The 15,626-nt window shown below is 43.4% G+C and overlaps 1 protein-coding gene across 1 annotated transcript; it reads left to right on the top strand.

Moving 5' to 3' along the window:
- The first annotated feature begins 7,278 nt into the window (after positions 1-7,278).
- On the top strand, positions 7,279-12,689 carry LOC136967931 (E3 ubiquitin-protein ligase ZFP91-like). The gene is made up of 11 exons (XM_067261932.1): positions 7,279-7,961; positions 8,386-8,411; positions 8,698-8,796; positions 8,888-8,933; positions 9,034-9,123; positions 9,284-9,451; positions 9,611-9,661; positions 9,797-9,875; positions 10,038-10,152; positions 10,397-10,496; positions 10,766-12,689. The coding sequence occupies exons 1-11, from the start codon at positions 7,582-7,584 to the stop codon at positions 11,595-11,597; spliced, it is 1,986 nt and encodes a 661-aa protein (XP_067118033.1). The 5' UTR covers positions 7,279-7,581; the 3' UTR covers positions 11,598-12,689.
- The last annotated feature ends 2,937 nt before the right edge of the window (positions 12,690-15,626 follow it).

The following is a 15,626-nucleotide window of genomic DNA, read 5'->3' as shown; positions in this document are numbered from 1 at the left end:
GATTGCAGGCTTGGCTGTTGTGAGGGTTGGGTGGACACAGATGTGTTTGTTGTCACGGTAGAGTATAGAAGAGTTTTTGTTTGAGGAGTTTTGGCGGAGTCAGACACTTCTGTTGATGTTGTAGAAGACTGCGGGGAAGTTAGGTGTGAGGGCCGCGTTGAGATGGATGGTTCTGCTGATGGAGGTGTTGTTGGTGTAGAGCTAGACGGTTTGGTGGATGGTGTTTGATTGAAGATTAATTGATCTGTTGAAGTTGAGGAGGAGTTTGGTGATGTCATTTGTGAGGTTTGGATGGAGACAAACTGTTCTGTTGATGTATTTGATGTTGAGTTTAAGGATGGAAATGAGGTTTCTTGTGTGGGTTTGGCAGAGACAGAGGATTCAGTTGGTGTGGTTGATGTTGACATAGAGTTTGGCGTGAAAATGGATGGATTTGCTGATTTAGGTGATGTTAATGTAGAGATAAATGATGAGGCAGATGTTGGTTTTGATGGTTGCGTGGAGACAGATGGTTCTGTAGATGTTGTTGGTGTTAGGTTGAGCAGGGTTGCAGGGTTGGATTTCAGGCTTGGCTGTTGTGAGGGTTGGGTGGACACAGATGTGTTTGTTGTCACGGTAGAGTATAGAAGAGTTTTTGTTTGAGGGGTTTTGGTGGAGTCAGACGGTTCTGTTGATGTTGTAGAAGACTGCAGGGAAGTTAGGTGTGAGGGCCGCGTTGAGATGGATGGTTCTGTTATTGCTGGTCCTGAGTTCATTGTTACGGGTATGCTTGGTTTTGAGGTTTGGGGGAAGACAGATTGTTCTGCTGATGCAGTTGATGTTGAGTCAATATATAGCAAGGGTGTTGGTTGTGAGGATTGGGTGGAGACTGTGGAAGTTGTAGGATGTAGCGGAGACGTTAGGGGTGAGAGCTGGGTTGAGGTGGATAGTTCTGTAAATGTAGGTGATGTTGAAGTAGAACTAGATGATTTGGTGGATGGTGTTTGGGAGGTGTTTGGGAGGTGTTTGGGAGGAGATTGATCTGTTGAAGTGGATGAGGAGTTTGGTGATATTGTTTGTGAGTTTTGGATGGAGACAAACTGTTCTGTTGATGTATTTGATGTTGAATTTAAGGATGGAAGGGAGGTTACTTCTGGGGGTTGGGTAGAGACAGAGTATTCCGTTGGTGTGGTTGATGTTGGCATAGAGTTTAGAGTTAGGAGTGAGTTTTGCGTGAAAATGGATGGATTTGCTGATTTAGGGGATGTTGATGTAGAGACAAATGATGTGGCAGATGTTGGTTTTGATGGTTGCGTGGAGACAGATGGTTCTGTAGATGTTGTTGGTGTTAGGTTGAGCAGGGTTGCAGGGTTGGATTGCAGGCTTGGCTGTTGTGAGGGTTGGGTGGACACAGATGTGTTTGTTGTCACGGTAGAGTATAGAAGAGTTTTTGTTTGAGGAGTTTTGGCGGAGTCAGACACTTCTGTTGATGTTGTAGAAGACTGCGGGGAAGTTAGGTGTGAGGGCCGCGTTGAGATGGATGGTTCTGCTGATGGAGGTGTTGTTGGTGTAGAGCTAGACGGTTTGGTGGATGGTGTTTGATTGAAGATTAATTGATCTGTTGAAGTTGAGGAGGAGTTTGGTGATGTCATTTGTGAGGTTTGGATGGAGACAAACTGTTCTGTTGATGTATTTGATGTTGAGTTTAAGGATGGAAATGAGGTTTCTTGTGTGGGTTTGGCAGAGACAGAGGATTCAGTTGGTGTGGTTGATGTTGACATAGAGTTTGGCGTGAAAATGGATGGATTTGCTGATTTAGGTGATGTTAATGTAGAGATAAATGATGAGGCAGATGTTGGTTTTGATGGTTGCGTGGAGACAGATGGTTCTGTAGATGTTGTTGGTGTTAGGTTGAGCAGGGTTGCAGGGTTGGATTTCAGGCTTGGCTGTTGTGAGGGTTGGGTGGACACAGATGTGTTTGTTGTCACGGTAGAGTATAGAAGAGTTTTTGTTTGAGGGGTTTTGGTGGAGTCAGACGGTTCTGTTGATGTTGTAGAAGACTGCAGGGAAGTTAGGTGTGAGGGCCGCGTTGAGATGGATGGTTCTGTTATTGCTGGTCCTGAGTTCATTGTTACGGGTATGCTTGGTTTTGAGGTTTGGGGGAAGACAGATTGTTCTGCTGATGCAGTTGATGTTGAGTCAATATATAGCAAGGGTGTTGGTTGTGAGGATTGGGTGGAGACTGTGGAAGTTGTAGGATGTAGCGGAGACGTTAGGGGTGAGAGCTGGGTTGAGGTGGATAGTTCTGTAAATGTAGGTGATGTTGAAGTAGAACTAGATGATTTGGTGGATGGTGTTTGGGAGGTGTTTGGGAGGTGTTTGGGAGGAGATTGATCTGTTGAAGTGGATGAGGAGTTTGGTGATATTGTTTGTGAGTTTTGGATGGAGACAAACTGTTCTGTTGATGTATTTGATGTTGAATTTAAGGATGGAAGGGAGGTTACTTCTGGGGGTTGGGTAGAGACAGAGTATTCCGTTGGTGTGGTTGATGTTGGCATAGAGTTTAGAGTTAGGAGTGAGTTTTGCGTGAAAATGGATGGATTTGCTGATTTAGGGGATGTTGATGTAGAGATAAATGATGAGGCAGATGTTGGTTTTGATGGTTGCGTGGAGACAGATGGTTCTGTAGATGTTGTTGGTGTTAGGTTGAGCAGGGTTGCAGGGTTGGATTGCAGGCTTGGCTGTTGTGCGGGTTGGGTGGACACAGATGTGTTTGTTGTCACGGTAGAGAATAGAAGAGTTTTTGTTTGAGGAGTTTTGGCGGAGTCAGACACTTCTGTTGATGTTGTAGAAGACTGCGGGGAAGTTAGGTGTGAGGGCCGCGTTGAGATGGATGGTTCTGCTGATGGAGGTGTTGTTGGTGTAGAGCTAGATGGTACAGGTGATGTTAGTTGTGAGTATTGAGTGGTGTTTGGTGTTTGTGTTGATGTGGTTGATGCTGAGTTAAAGGATGATAGGGAGGTTTGTTGTAAGTGTTGGGTTGATGTGGCTGGTTCTGTTGGTGTAGTTCTGTTCATATAGTTCTGTAGTTCTGATGTTGGTTCTGATGTTAATGCTAAGGATGATGTTGTTCTTGAGGTTTGTGTGAAACCGGATTGTTTTGTGAATGCAGTTGATGTTAAGTTAAAGTTTAGCAAAGGGTTTGGTTGTAAGGATTGGGTGGAGATTGTTGAGGTTGTAGAGGATGTAGCAGAAGATAGGGGTGAGTGCTGAGCTGAGGTGGATGGTTCTGTGGATATAGGTGAAGTTGGGTTCATGGACAGCTGGGGTGTTTGGTGAGAGGTTTGGGTGGAGAGGGTGGATTCTGTTGATGTAGTTGGTGTGGGTGCAGAGTTAAATGCAAGATTGTAGGTTTGGATGGAGATGGATGGCCCTGTTGATGAACTTGACGTAGATGAAGTGTCAAAAAAGATCAGACTTGTTGGTTGAGAAGGTTGGGTGGAAACAGATGTTTCTGTTGATGTTCTAGAAGTTAGTGATGAAGTTGGAGGTGAGGGCAGGGCTAAGATGGATGGTTCTGTGGATGAAGATGATGTTGGCGTAGAGCTAGTTGCTGTAGGCATTGTTAGTTGAGAGTGTTGAGCGGACATGTTTTCTGTTGATGTAGTTTGTGTTGAGTTATAGAATAGTGGTTGGGGGGAGATGGTTGCTTCTGTGGATATCACAGAGGAAGGCTGGGATATTGTTTGCATGGCAGCTGTGGGAGAAGGACAGGGTGGTGGATAGCTGATACAATACACTGGTTAACAGTTAACCATACATTATATAGTTGTTACTGTTATGGTTATATAGAAACACTTGAAGCATGAGAGCAAAATTCAGATGTGACTGAACCTAGTCATTTAACTACTCTCAATGAACAGGGTTACATTTACATTTAGTCATTTAGCAGACGCTCTTATCCAGAGCGACAGAGCGAGGGTTAACTACGCATTACATTTTCTTCAACTTCCTGAATTCTCACAGAAACAGAATTCTACCATGACTGACTGACTCTCAATAATTAAACAGTAAACACTGTAATAAAATATAAAAAGATAAAAACTTTAACAAAGTTGTATCTTTTCTTATTTATTTTTTATCTGACACAGTAAATTATCTCAGTAGTTCCTATACTGTGTAGCCCTAGCCAAGGCATCAAGCTATTTTAAGGGGGCAGCACAGGAAAACATTTGAGGAGAGCCCATATCTGTATATAGATATATTGGGGGTTGACCAAAACATTGAGTTGAGTGGTTTACAGACTAATTGTGATGGATAAAAGTCTCCAACCACATTCATTTGTTGGAGAGGCAGCTACCCAAGAGACCTCATATTTCTCATTAATGCTTAAGCAGGAATTCCTGGTCAATAAATGGGCAATGTGCACAATCCATTAAATGAAAGTGTTTCATAATTTGAAAGGAATCTGACTTGGCTTTTTTTGAGACACACACATTCCTGAAACAGTTTTAGATAGATTTCGATTTTCGGAATATCTGACTTACACCTCAATATAACAGTGTTGATTGTTAAACTCCAATAATCTTAGGTGTCTGAGCCATTCCACTGAGTTGGGAAACAGACAGATAAAATAAACTGGTATTAAGACCAGAACGTTCACTCACCTGCCATGACACTGACAATAATTACAAATACCATAACTGTATGTCCGGGGGGTGCATACCTAATGAGAAAAGGATACAATGAATTCAAAAGTCTTGCTATCATGTGCCTTCTTCTCCTTAGTCACATCATTATTTTTGCCAATATATGAATATATATATACCAATAGATGAATAAACTATTGAGAAAAACGATCACATAGATGAAGTATCACTTAGCAATTCAGTGGTTTCATGTCGTGTACCAACACATTCCTACATTTCCACAAATAAAATCGAGATAGTCTACCAATGCTATGGCAAAGAGAAGTGCATTCCACAACGGAAATTCTTTCTTTAGACTCACCTTTTCAAAACAAGTGGACCGGGGAGATACACAAAATTGAATCTGCCAGATAAGTACACACTGAAATAAAATATGGAATCTTAGTCCTTTCGTTCACATAACTTATTCATAAAAAAGCCAGTAACCACTACAAAAAAGATAACGTGTCTTATCCGTGCTTTGCTCACGTTATGCTGTTTCAATGTTATTTCGTGTTTCATATGCAAATTGAGTCGGTGTGCCTTTCAAGATAATGGAGACAAACCAGTCCAACAACATTACACAGGCTTCTTTAATAGTCAAATGTAAAATATATACTTAACAGCACACTCTTTAAATATCATTAGTTTCATGGAATGAATCTATTGAACAAACTTGTGAAAGTAAATTATGATAGGGTGCTGTGTAAAGACCTAAGATGACCACAGAGCTATATTTGTCATTTATTATTTAGCAGATGCTTATATTAAAAGCAGTGTACAATGGGAGTGTGTGACTCAAAGCCACGATACAATGTAGGCACAGCACTGCTTTGCATGATGGAACTTTATTGTAACAGTTTATTGCACACTTCAGAATTAACTCCTTTTCACCATAAACCACCCATGTGTGTGAATGAACAACAAACTGTAATTTGAAGCAGTTTCTACTACATTTGACCATAATTCATTTTAAATACACATGTATTAAAATACATACTGAAATAAATTGTAATACACATCATATTGACATTACATTTAACTAATGCTACATGCATATTATTGTCACGGTGAGTGGTGGGGTAGGACCCAAATGCAGGAGAGTAGCGAGGCATCGTGTCAAACAAAGGGTTTATTTTCAAAAACGGGAAACAGACAGGGTACCCACCCAATGACATTGGGTGACGAGACATGACAAGACAAAGACTGGACACAAAACAGGAACCTAAATACACAGAACCAAATAAGACACAGGTTGACACAATGAAACTAACGAGAACTGAAACCACTGAACGAGACACAGGTGAAGATAATGACAGACACAGGGAACACTAGGGCAGGGCAAATCCAAAAACAGTGGGGCATGGCTATGGCTGTGACAAATATAAAATTAATATGTTATCAGACAAGGCGAACATTCAACAGCTCACATTCAGAATTCCACCTCAGGCATACACATCTTGAAACCTGTTAAGTGACATGTTTAGACCATGTGCCAAAATAATTGGTACACCACAGTGCCTCTCGATGAGTGAATTTAACTTTGAGTGTATGAGTCACTCCATGGGAGATACATAGTTATTCATTACCCTATGCCATCACTGACATCTCTCAGTGGCCTACATTCAATCCATTGCCATCACTTGATCAAAAACAGAAAGCTAACATAGAATTTGGCAACCACCCAAGACTATATTTCTCATTGGTGCTTCCTGCACCATTCCGGCAATATTCAATGTTCATTAAATTGTAGTTTAAATTGATTCAAAAAAGAATTTTGGACAAAAATGTAATAGGCCCAATGTGCTTATCTCTGAATATTTGTTTACTACATTCAACTGGTAGCCAATATACACCAGCATACTGTTGTATGTTCCAGTAGTGATACAAGTTTACTTTTCTCACTGGTGAACTTCAATAACCACTTGAGCCATTACAGGAGTAATCCTTGTCAAATAGCACAGTTCATGACAGAAACAATGCCTCTACAAACATTCAAAATATATTGGTAGACACAAATGAACAACAGCTACCAGACCATTATATTTTACAGAAGTATTTCCTGGTTCATAGGTAATATGCACTGTCCATATTTGATTCACAATTTATTAGAGGCATCGGATACAGCTAATTTGAATACATTTATGAACTAATTCATATTGGATGTTTGATAGATGTATAGTTTAACTGTAGCTGTTACTGTAGCCTTCCACATGTAATGATCTCACACGGTTAATTTGAGGTGTTTTGGGTAAAAGCAGTAAACTGATACTAGTGTAGTCTGCTGTTAGGGTTTTGTTTTTATTGACAGTAGACTATACCGTTTTAAATAGATAGGTTTACATGCAAAGTCCCAATATGTCTAACAACATTATGTGGACAAATAGACTATAATTACATTAAATTATTTCTCACAATTGTGGGTGAATCTTGACAACTACATCACGAAATCTATAAAGAGGGCATTGTTCGAGACAATTAATTGAGTGTAAACTGATGTATTTATTTATTGGTTTTAACAACTACATATCCCATGAGCGCCATTGGTTTTTCGATTTCTTGTCGAGTTCCAGGCGGGGGTGCTTGTGTGTGTTTTTGGGTAAGATTTGTCCTTAAAGGAGACGCTACTTTTACGGGCCTCGTCTAGGCCCAGGGAAATTTAAGGTTTGCTATAGCTTTAAGAAAGATAGTAAATGGCTTTAGTATCTTTAAAACATAAACATTACATTAAAAATGTTATATAGCTATAGATATTTCCAATTTATGACGGGCTTGCGCGGGGAAACGGAGGCGGCTGTGAATTTATAGCGGCATAGGGCCTTCAACGATGGCTACTATAATTTCTCTTATCCACTGAATAACGTTAAATGCTACATCCATATTAATATAGTCCTGTGTATGCAAAAAAGGGAGAATGGACCCGGAGATAATGGGGGTTTCTGATAGAAGTCCCGGGTCCACTGGAGACTGTAACCAATCTAGTCAGAGGGCCGCGGCACCATCCCCGATCTCGAGTGCTACACCCACCCGCGAAAGAGTGTTGAGGGGACGCGGATTAGGTCGCGTGAAAGTCGGTGTAGACACTGTAGTCTCGAATGATGCCCTATCCAGCATAGCAGGCTCCGGGCGAGTTTTACGGGACCGAGCCGCTCGAGGAGCAGCAGCTAGGAAAAGAACAGAAAGCAGCGTTGGGGTACAAGATCAGAATCGTCGGAAAAAAACAGAACCCCCCCGCCGTGGGAAAGGTCCTGGAGCCGCTTCGAAAGACACTGATGACAACAACCAAACGCCGGCGTAAGTTGAAAAGCATCAGGCTCGAAGCTAGCTGGGGAATGTTTGCACTTAGACTGTCAGTCGTCCTATGTTTAAAGTGACAGTTTGCAGCAAACTGCATAGACGGCTTGTCTATGTTCACCAAGGTAGGGAATATTGTTGAACGGACTGTCAAGCAAACTCATTTAGTCTTGTCCACTTAGAGGTCCGTAGTAGAACGACAGCCAGGGTAATAAGCTGGAAGAGTGTCCATGTGTTGATGTCCTCATGCTAACCGCAAATTTACTGTAGTCTTGCCCGATACACGTGCATGTATATCAGTATGCAGTTGATATGGAACCCCTGTGCAATGATCCTGCAGAATTTATTGTAATAAATCCAGAATTAAGAATGTATTCACAGTTCAACATTCAAGTCACTTACAACAGTACTTTCTCACCTTCAGCACTGACAAGGCACCTTCAACTAAAGGTATGACATTTAAATAAATAAAACTATAGTGGGATGCTTTTTACCTGTTACTGTATATTGCTGCAAAATACAACATGTAGGATGTCTAGTGGCCTTTCCTTTAGTGTTCTCAATGAGGATGTATTTAGATGATTTGTGTGTGTGACTGAGTGAGTGAGGGATAGGGAGAATGTGTTCATTTGATGGACTGAAGCTTTTAGAATCCGAATATTCATTCAATTCTGACCCTGTGCTTGTTGGAAGACGCTGCTGCTCTCATTCTTATGTGTGTGCGCGTCCCCCTCAGTGTCTCCACGCTCCACCAGAACGAGGCTCCTGAAGAGTGGCCCCCGTTCCTCCGCGGCGCCCGTGTGCAAGGCCGAACCCGACACGACAGCCGCATGTGGTAAAAGAAACGCCTCACACACTGCTCTAACATGTACTCGCCACTTTGAGTCAATGCCTTACATTAAGGGTCACTTTGGACCACTGCTTAGACTTTGCAGATGCCGAGGAAGATGCATTGAAAACCGTTGATGGGAGGTAAGGGCTTTTTGATTCTAGCCGAACGGGACGTACGAATTGTTTGCTGTGACGTGTCGAACTGCGACGGGTTACAGATCTGTGGCGATGTGCATTCCAGCAATGAGGATGGGGACGTGCTGCTTGACGATGAGGACCCTCCTTTCAGAGACGACCCTAGTGACCTCAACTACAAACCGGCAGCCAAGAGGTAGTCTTGTGTTGAATCCGTTATCGGGGACACCCCTGACTGACCAAGCCACACGTTGCCACTGTAGAACCTTTGCACACATGAGTGAGAGGAAAGCAAACATTTGAATGTATGTAAAAACACTTTTTTTCAAAAAAAATTAAATGGTGTCACCTCACAGAGAGCCTCAGAAAACAAGGCGACGTGCAGCGAAGCAGAAAGAAGACAAGAAGGAGAAGGAGCCCGATAAAGAACTAGAGGATGAGAAGGAGGTGAAGATGGAGGTCGCTGCAGACACGGCTGTGAAGGTGGAAAATGAGTTTGGGGAGGAGACGGAGCCACCCAGGAAGTAAGTCAGAGATCAACGAATGGATGGAAGGACTGTCGGACTGATGGGCCGGAACTTGATTAGTGGATGAATGGGATGCCTAAAAGTCAGCTGGTATGTGATAGCATGAATGATCATTTTTGAGCTGTCTGTCTCTCTCGCTGAATTTTTTTTACATAGGAGAGGACGCCGAAGAAAAGATGACAAAACTCCCAGGTTACCAAAGAGAAGGTAAACGCTTCTCGTTGGATCGCAGTAACATCACAATTCATGTTCAGGCATTTTAGTAGGCTTATAAGACAAAATAAAATTACACACTTACAGTATTTCCCTCTATGAATTCCCTATACTTCCTGCACAACACAGAAAGAAGCCACCAGTGCAGTATGTCCGCTGTGAAATAGAGGGCTGTGGAACTGTCTTAGCCCACCCACGCTACCTGCAGGTCTGCCTCTCCCATCAGCCACCTGTAGCTATGACAACATTGGCACCATGTCTCTTTAATTACAGTCTTTAATCACGCCATTACCATCCTTTTGTGTTTTCTCCTCTCTTTCTCCCTCCCTCCCTCCCTCTCTCCCCCTCCTGTTCCCCTTCGCTATTTCAGCACCATATAAAGTACCAGCACCTGTTGAAGAAGAAGTACGTGTGCCCTCACCCCTCGTGCGGGCGCCTGTTTCGCCTGCAGAAGCAGCTTCTGCGTCATGCTAAGCACCATACCGGTAACGTCGCACATGCACAGGCACAGACTGTAGTTTTACGGTGAGGTTGGAGCCCGAAATCAGGTTGGCCGTGGCTTTTACCTTAATCCATGCCGGGAACGCCTTCAGAAAAGGTCGTGTCGCGGTCCAAATCTGCGCTCTTTCGTCACAGCCACGCCTCAGTCCGAGTTTGCATATGGTGTCTGCCTCCATCCTGTCTTCTGATCCTAGCTCCTTCTATATTTGTATCCTCCTCGTTTAATAGATCAACGGGACTATATATGCGAGTACTGTGCTCGTGCCTTCAAGAGCTCACACAACCTGGCCGTGCATCGCATGATCCACACAGGGGAGAAGCCAATACAGTGAGTAGTGTGACCCACGTATGGATCCTTGTGAAAAACGAGAAATCCTATATGTATCGTTTTCACCTGTCTGTTCTGTCAGGCCAGCTGAGATGAGTGCAGAGCTGAGCAGAGGGCCGTTTCTTCTTTATGCAGTGATTTGCGCTGCCTTCGGGTCATTGTGACCCACGGTGGGTCACAATGACCCGAAGGCAGCACAAGGGTTAAGAATATAGGCAGAAGGAGAGTACCGTGATCATAACTTGCCATCTGTCTCCCCCTTGTGGCAGATGTGAAATCTGTGGCTTCACCTGCCGCCAAAAAGCCTCTCTAAACTGGCACATGAAGAAGCATGATGCAGATGCCTTCTACAAGTTCTCCTGCTCCATCTGCGGCAAGAAGTTTGAAAAGAAGGACTGCGTGGTGGCCCACAAAGCCAAGAGCCACCCCGAGGTCCTCATAGCTGAGGCTTTGGCTGCCAATGCAGGGACCCTAATCACCACTCCCACCCCAGTCTTGGAGACGGTGTCTGGGGTCTGTCCTCCCACACTGCCCCCTGTAAGCCAGGAGAGCCAAGGAGATCTCACCCCCCTGCACCAGATGGTACTGTCCCTCTCCCCACAGACCCAAATGGACTCCTCCCAGCCCCAACTCCTCCAGCTGGCCTCCCATCACGTGGTGCAGGTGGGGCAGCAGCAGCAGGAGAACCCCATGCTGCTCCAGTTCAGCACTGCTCACCCCCACCTCTCCACCCCTCAGCCCCAGCTCATCCAGCTGACGGCACACCCAGCCACCACCACCACCTCCATGACCGCCTCCGGCTCTCATACCACCCTGCTGACCCTGAGCTCTGTGGCCGCTCTGTCTCCGGCCCCCCTCGCCCCCCACCAGACGGTGGAGTGGGTCAGGGAGGGGGTGGAGGAGACCCAGGGAGGAGGGGAAGGGGTGCTTTGGGAGCGAGTGACCATAGGGAGTGAGCCGGAGGAGATGGTGTGGGCGGGGGACGGGGAGAAGGAGAGAGTAGATGGAGGGATAGTGTGGGAGAGGGAGGGAGAAGGGCAGATACTGTTGGAGAGCACAGAGGTGCAGGTATCCCAGGGAGACAGCCACGTGTTGATGTAGACGGGGAGGACGAGAGAGGGCAGAGGTGAAGGAAAAGGAAAGAGAGGAAAGGAAAGAACTGAGGAGCGGAAAGGGTGGGGAAAAGGGAGGACCTGATGAAGGGGAAAGAGTGAAATTTACTAGGCTTGTATGAAGACTTAAAAATATATAGAAGTAAAATGTAGCAAGTCACCTCAGCAGAGTGAAATTTGCGGCACTCACTTAGAACCTATACAGTACTACTATATCAGGGAATTATGATTTCAAAGTGATTTGTTTTGTACACAATATTAACATGTTGTTTTAAGGCCTATTTACAACCTTTGTCATTAGTTGGTGTGCGCTGGGAGTGTACTTTGTATGTGCGTGCAAATGTGTGTGTGGGTGCACCCGCTTCCTATGCATTTATAGATATTTGTATAACATCTTTACCTGGTAACATATGGTTATTTCCATGCAATATATCACACCATGCAATAGAAGTCCTGCAATTTGTTCTTGTTTTTATCTCAGTTCTTCCATCTCACTTGCAAGGTCAATTAAAAGTGTTGACTTTTATTTATTGTGTAACGCTTTCCCATAAAAATAATCACACAAACATATTTGAATTGGCATGAAACCATACACATTAAGCAACTTGAAAATAAACCTTCAGTGGATTTCTTTTCTTTCTAAGAATATTTCTTTGTGCGTGCGTGCATGCATGCACGTGCTTGACATACCTATAGTGCCACTTTGTGACGTCTTCATTGTGGCCTGGTTCAAAATCTGCATTTCTTGCTTGAATCCCAATTTCAACAAGTAGGATTCTACTTTGTATACCTTTTAATAGATTATGATTGATTTATTAAAGGGGGAGGGGGCAATATATCACATTTTAGTGTATTATATTTGATTGCAAATTGTTTCATATTAGTTTTAGACTAACAACTGCTATGTGAAAATGGTAATGTTAATTGTTTCTGTGCTGAATACGTTTATTCACGTTGGAGGACATATATCTGTACACTGCCATTACCACTGATCACTGGGGTCCCCCATCTTTCAAAGAAAATCTGAGAATTGGAAAGTAAGGGGCAATAATGAATTACAATAAAATATCTGTGAGTCTTATTTGTAGTGTGTTTGTTTGATCAAAAGTGGTTCCACAAAAAAGAAAGATTTATTGGCCTTCTCAGTATTAAGGCATGGGTGGGTCTGTTGTTGACGTTGGGAACATCTACGTCACTGAAAAACGCCCCTGTTGCTTACGGAACCAATTAAATGCCATAGCCTATACAGGGTCGCATGCGCTTAAACAACGAAACAAACATTTAATCAATGACACTGAAATGGAATTACTAGGGCTAATTAAAATTGCGGACTGAAATTCATATTTTTGTCTGACGTTTTACCTCCGCCTTTGTATCAAAATATTTCGACAGGTCCCGTCGCAACTCACCGCAAACCGCCTGAGCTCGACCACAAATGGCCGGGCAAGAGCAGATAACAGTAGACCCGTTAGACATGCCAGCACCCGGCAAGTCGCGAACCGGGAGGGCAGTGGCTTTGGCTCGGCTGTTGCACCAGGACTGCTCACAACTTTTGGACCTCTATGTAAGTATTTTGTATAAATAAATACGCATAACAGGTGTGCAGTTAAACATAGGATACAAGAGCATAGCATCGACCGCTCGAGTAACTTGTCTAATAACTGTTAGTTTAGGCCTTTTGATCCATGGTTTACTTGGCGCTGCACTGTATGTGCACATAACTCTCAGAGATACGTGGTTTGGAGACAGACTTTGTGTACACGCCCAATAAGTTTAAATTAATGGAATCCATAGAAGACCAAATCCACTTTGCAATGCGACTGCTCACGGATTCTCTGACCATGGAGAGATGCTGCAGTGCATAATTGAATCAACCTTTAGATCCTCATCTATCTATACCCTCCCCCACTTGCACGACGACCCCACTGTAAAGGATTGAGTGCAGTTTTGTAGCATTAGGCAGAAAGTCCTTAATAATATATTTCCTTGATAGACAATCATTGTGTTGGTTTTGGTTACAGAATTCAGTATATCAATACTGTAGCGAAGTTCTAGATAATATTAGTCACTAGAATTTATTTTCCCTTTCCACTGTCTGAGTATACAATAAATGGTTTATCAATAGTTTTTGCCTCTTCCATGCCCCCCCCCCATCCTTTCAGAGGGAAAAGGAGAGCTTCTTGTCGGACCACACCCCTGGGGGGGGGCGTATTGTGTCCCTCTCCTCGTTCTCCACGGACCTCAGCTCAGACGAGCAGGTGCTGCTGATCCACTCGGCCCTGCGGCAGTGCCTGGGCCTGCTCGAGTGCGTCATCCTGCGAGAGGAGGAGGAGATGGGCCAGATGGAGGGAGAGTATGAGACCGTGAGGAAGAATGTGCGGGCCAGGCTGGAACACCTCCTCTACAGCACCCAGACGATCCTGGAGACAGAGGAAGGGACTGTCGATGTCACACCGGATCATCAGTGCAACGAGGTAGTGTGCAATGAATCATTCACAGTATCATACCCTGCCTTAAACAATGCAGCAGTGTGAGACATATTAAATTCAGGTAGCTACGACGTCTTATTCCTCTCCAAATATTGATTTCCAGAGCTCCTGAGAAAGTAACTAGCATGAATAACCACAGGCAATACTTGTTTACTCTTCTCTCCTAGGAGGTGGATGGTATAGTGGGGCCATTTGCTGCAAAAATGTGGACCTATCGAGTATTTCTGGATCTTATTCACTGGGCTGATTCTGCTTGTCAGGCCCTGCACGTCTTGCACACAGAGGCCGAGGGGGAGCAAGAGATCTAGATCTATCTAAATCTATCTAAATCTAACAATGAAATCTAACAGCAAACTGTCTTCAGCTCTAACACAGCCAGCTTCATGTTGCAGGTATAATCCACATTTAAACACACCCTAGATAATATGTGATATAGGCCTTGAATTCTGTGACAAGGTACTGCTTGGCAACCCCCCCCCCCCCCCCCCCCCCAACGGAAACTAAGCCTCTTTTACCAAATCCACCAGCGTTCTCACCAGGCACTGGTATTTCCCTACAGTATGTTACAATATCCCTTGAAGTTAATTGGTGCAGCAAAAATTCTTTCAGCAAAGGTTTGTGTAGAGCAGGGTTGTTGCAGATTTGTAATGTCATGTTTTGTGTTATTGTCTCTTCACCTCAGTGTATGTATTGATTGGTTGAAACATTGTCATTGAACACTGCTGTTATTAGCACTCCATTTCACATTGCTAGAAGTTTGCCAAATAATATTTCATGTTACTCGACTGATGAACTGTGATTACAAAACTGTAGCTAAACATTTAGCCAGGCATATTGAACTACAGTGCTGCATATCAATTAATTCGAACAAAAACCTGGGGATATTTTTTTTTGATGTACAGTAACCGACTTGGTCTTTTAAGTTTGTCATTTTTTTTGCAAGGCAAAATCCAAAAACTGTGATAAATCCACCTACCGCTTGTTGTTATAATTAGTGTTATGTGCACACTGTGATCTACTAGATACTTGAAATGCTGCTGAATAGTTTTAATATGTCGACTGTTACATTGTATCTAATATTGCACTGTCGCAAACTGAATGTGTCTGTTACATCGTGTGCATCAGCTGTGCATCGTTTATAGTTGAAACACTAACTTGATATACTGATATCGTATGGATGCAATAGTTTTTTTTAAACTTGGATTGTTCTCTGATTTTATTTGCTGTACTGTGAATATCAATCAATATCACCTATAAATTATTTGGATTTTCACTGCTGATTAAACTGAGGTGTCTCCACACAAGTGCTTCACTATCATTTTTGGATGACAAAAAGGTAGCTTTATCCATCCATGGACTCCAATTTAGCATATTCCAGATGTTTGTGCCAAAGGCTTTTCTCCCTTCTGGTGGGCCATATCAATCGTGTTCTTTATAAATAGCAATATACCCCATTTTATCATAAACTAAAATCCAGCATAAATGCACATGCGCGTTGAGTTCTATACCGGAGATAGAGGTAGGGAAGC

This window comes from Osmerus mordax, chromosome 23 (genome assembly GCF_038355195.1).
Source record: "Osmerus mordax isolate fOsmMor3 chromosome 23, fOsmMor3.pri, whole genome shotgun sequence".
Lineage (NCBI taxonomy): Eukaryota > Metazoa > Chordata > Actinopteri > Osmeriformes > Osmeridae > Osmerus > Osmerus mordax.
Note: the sequence above shows the minus strand (reverse complement) of the source record. Positions and strands in the feature narration are given on the sequence as shown.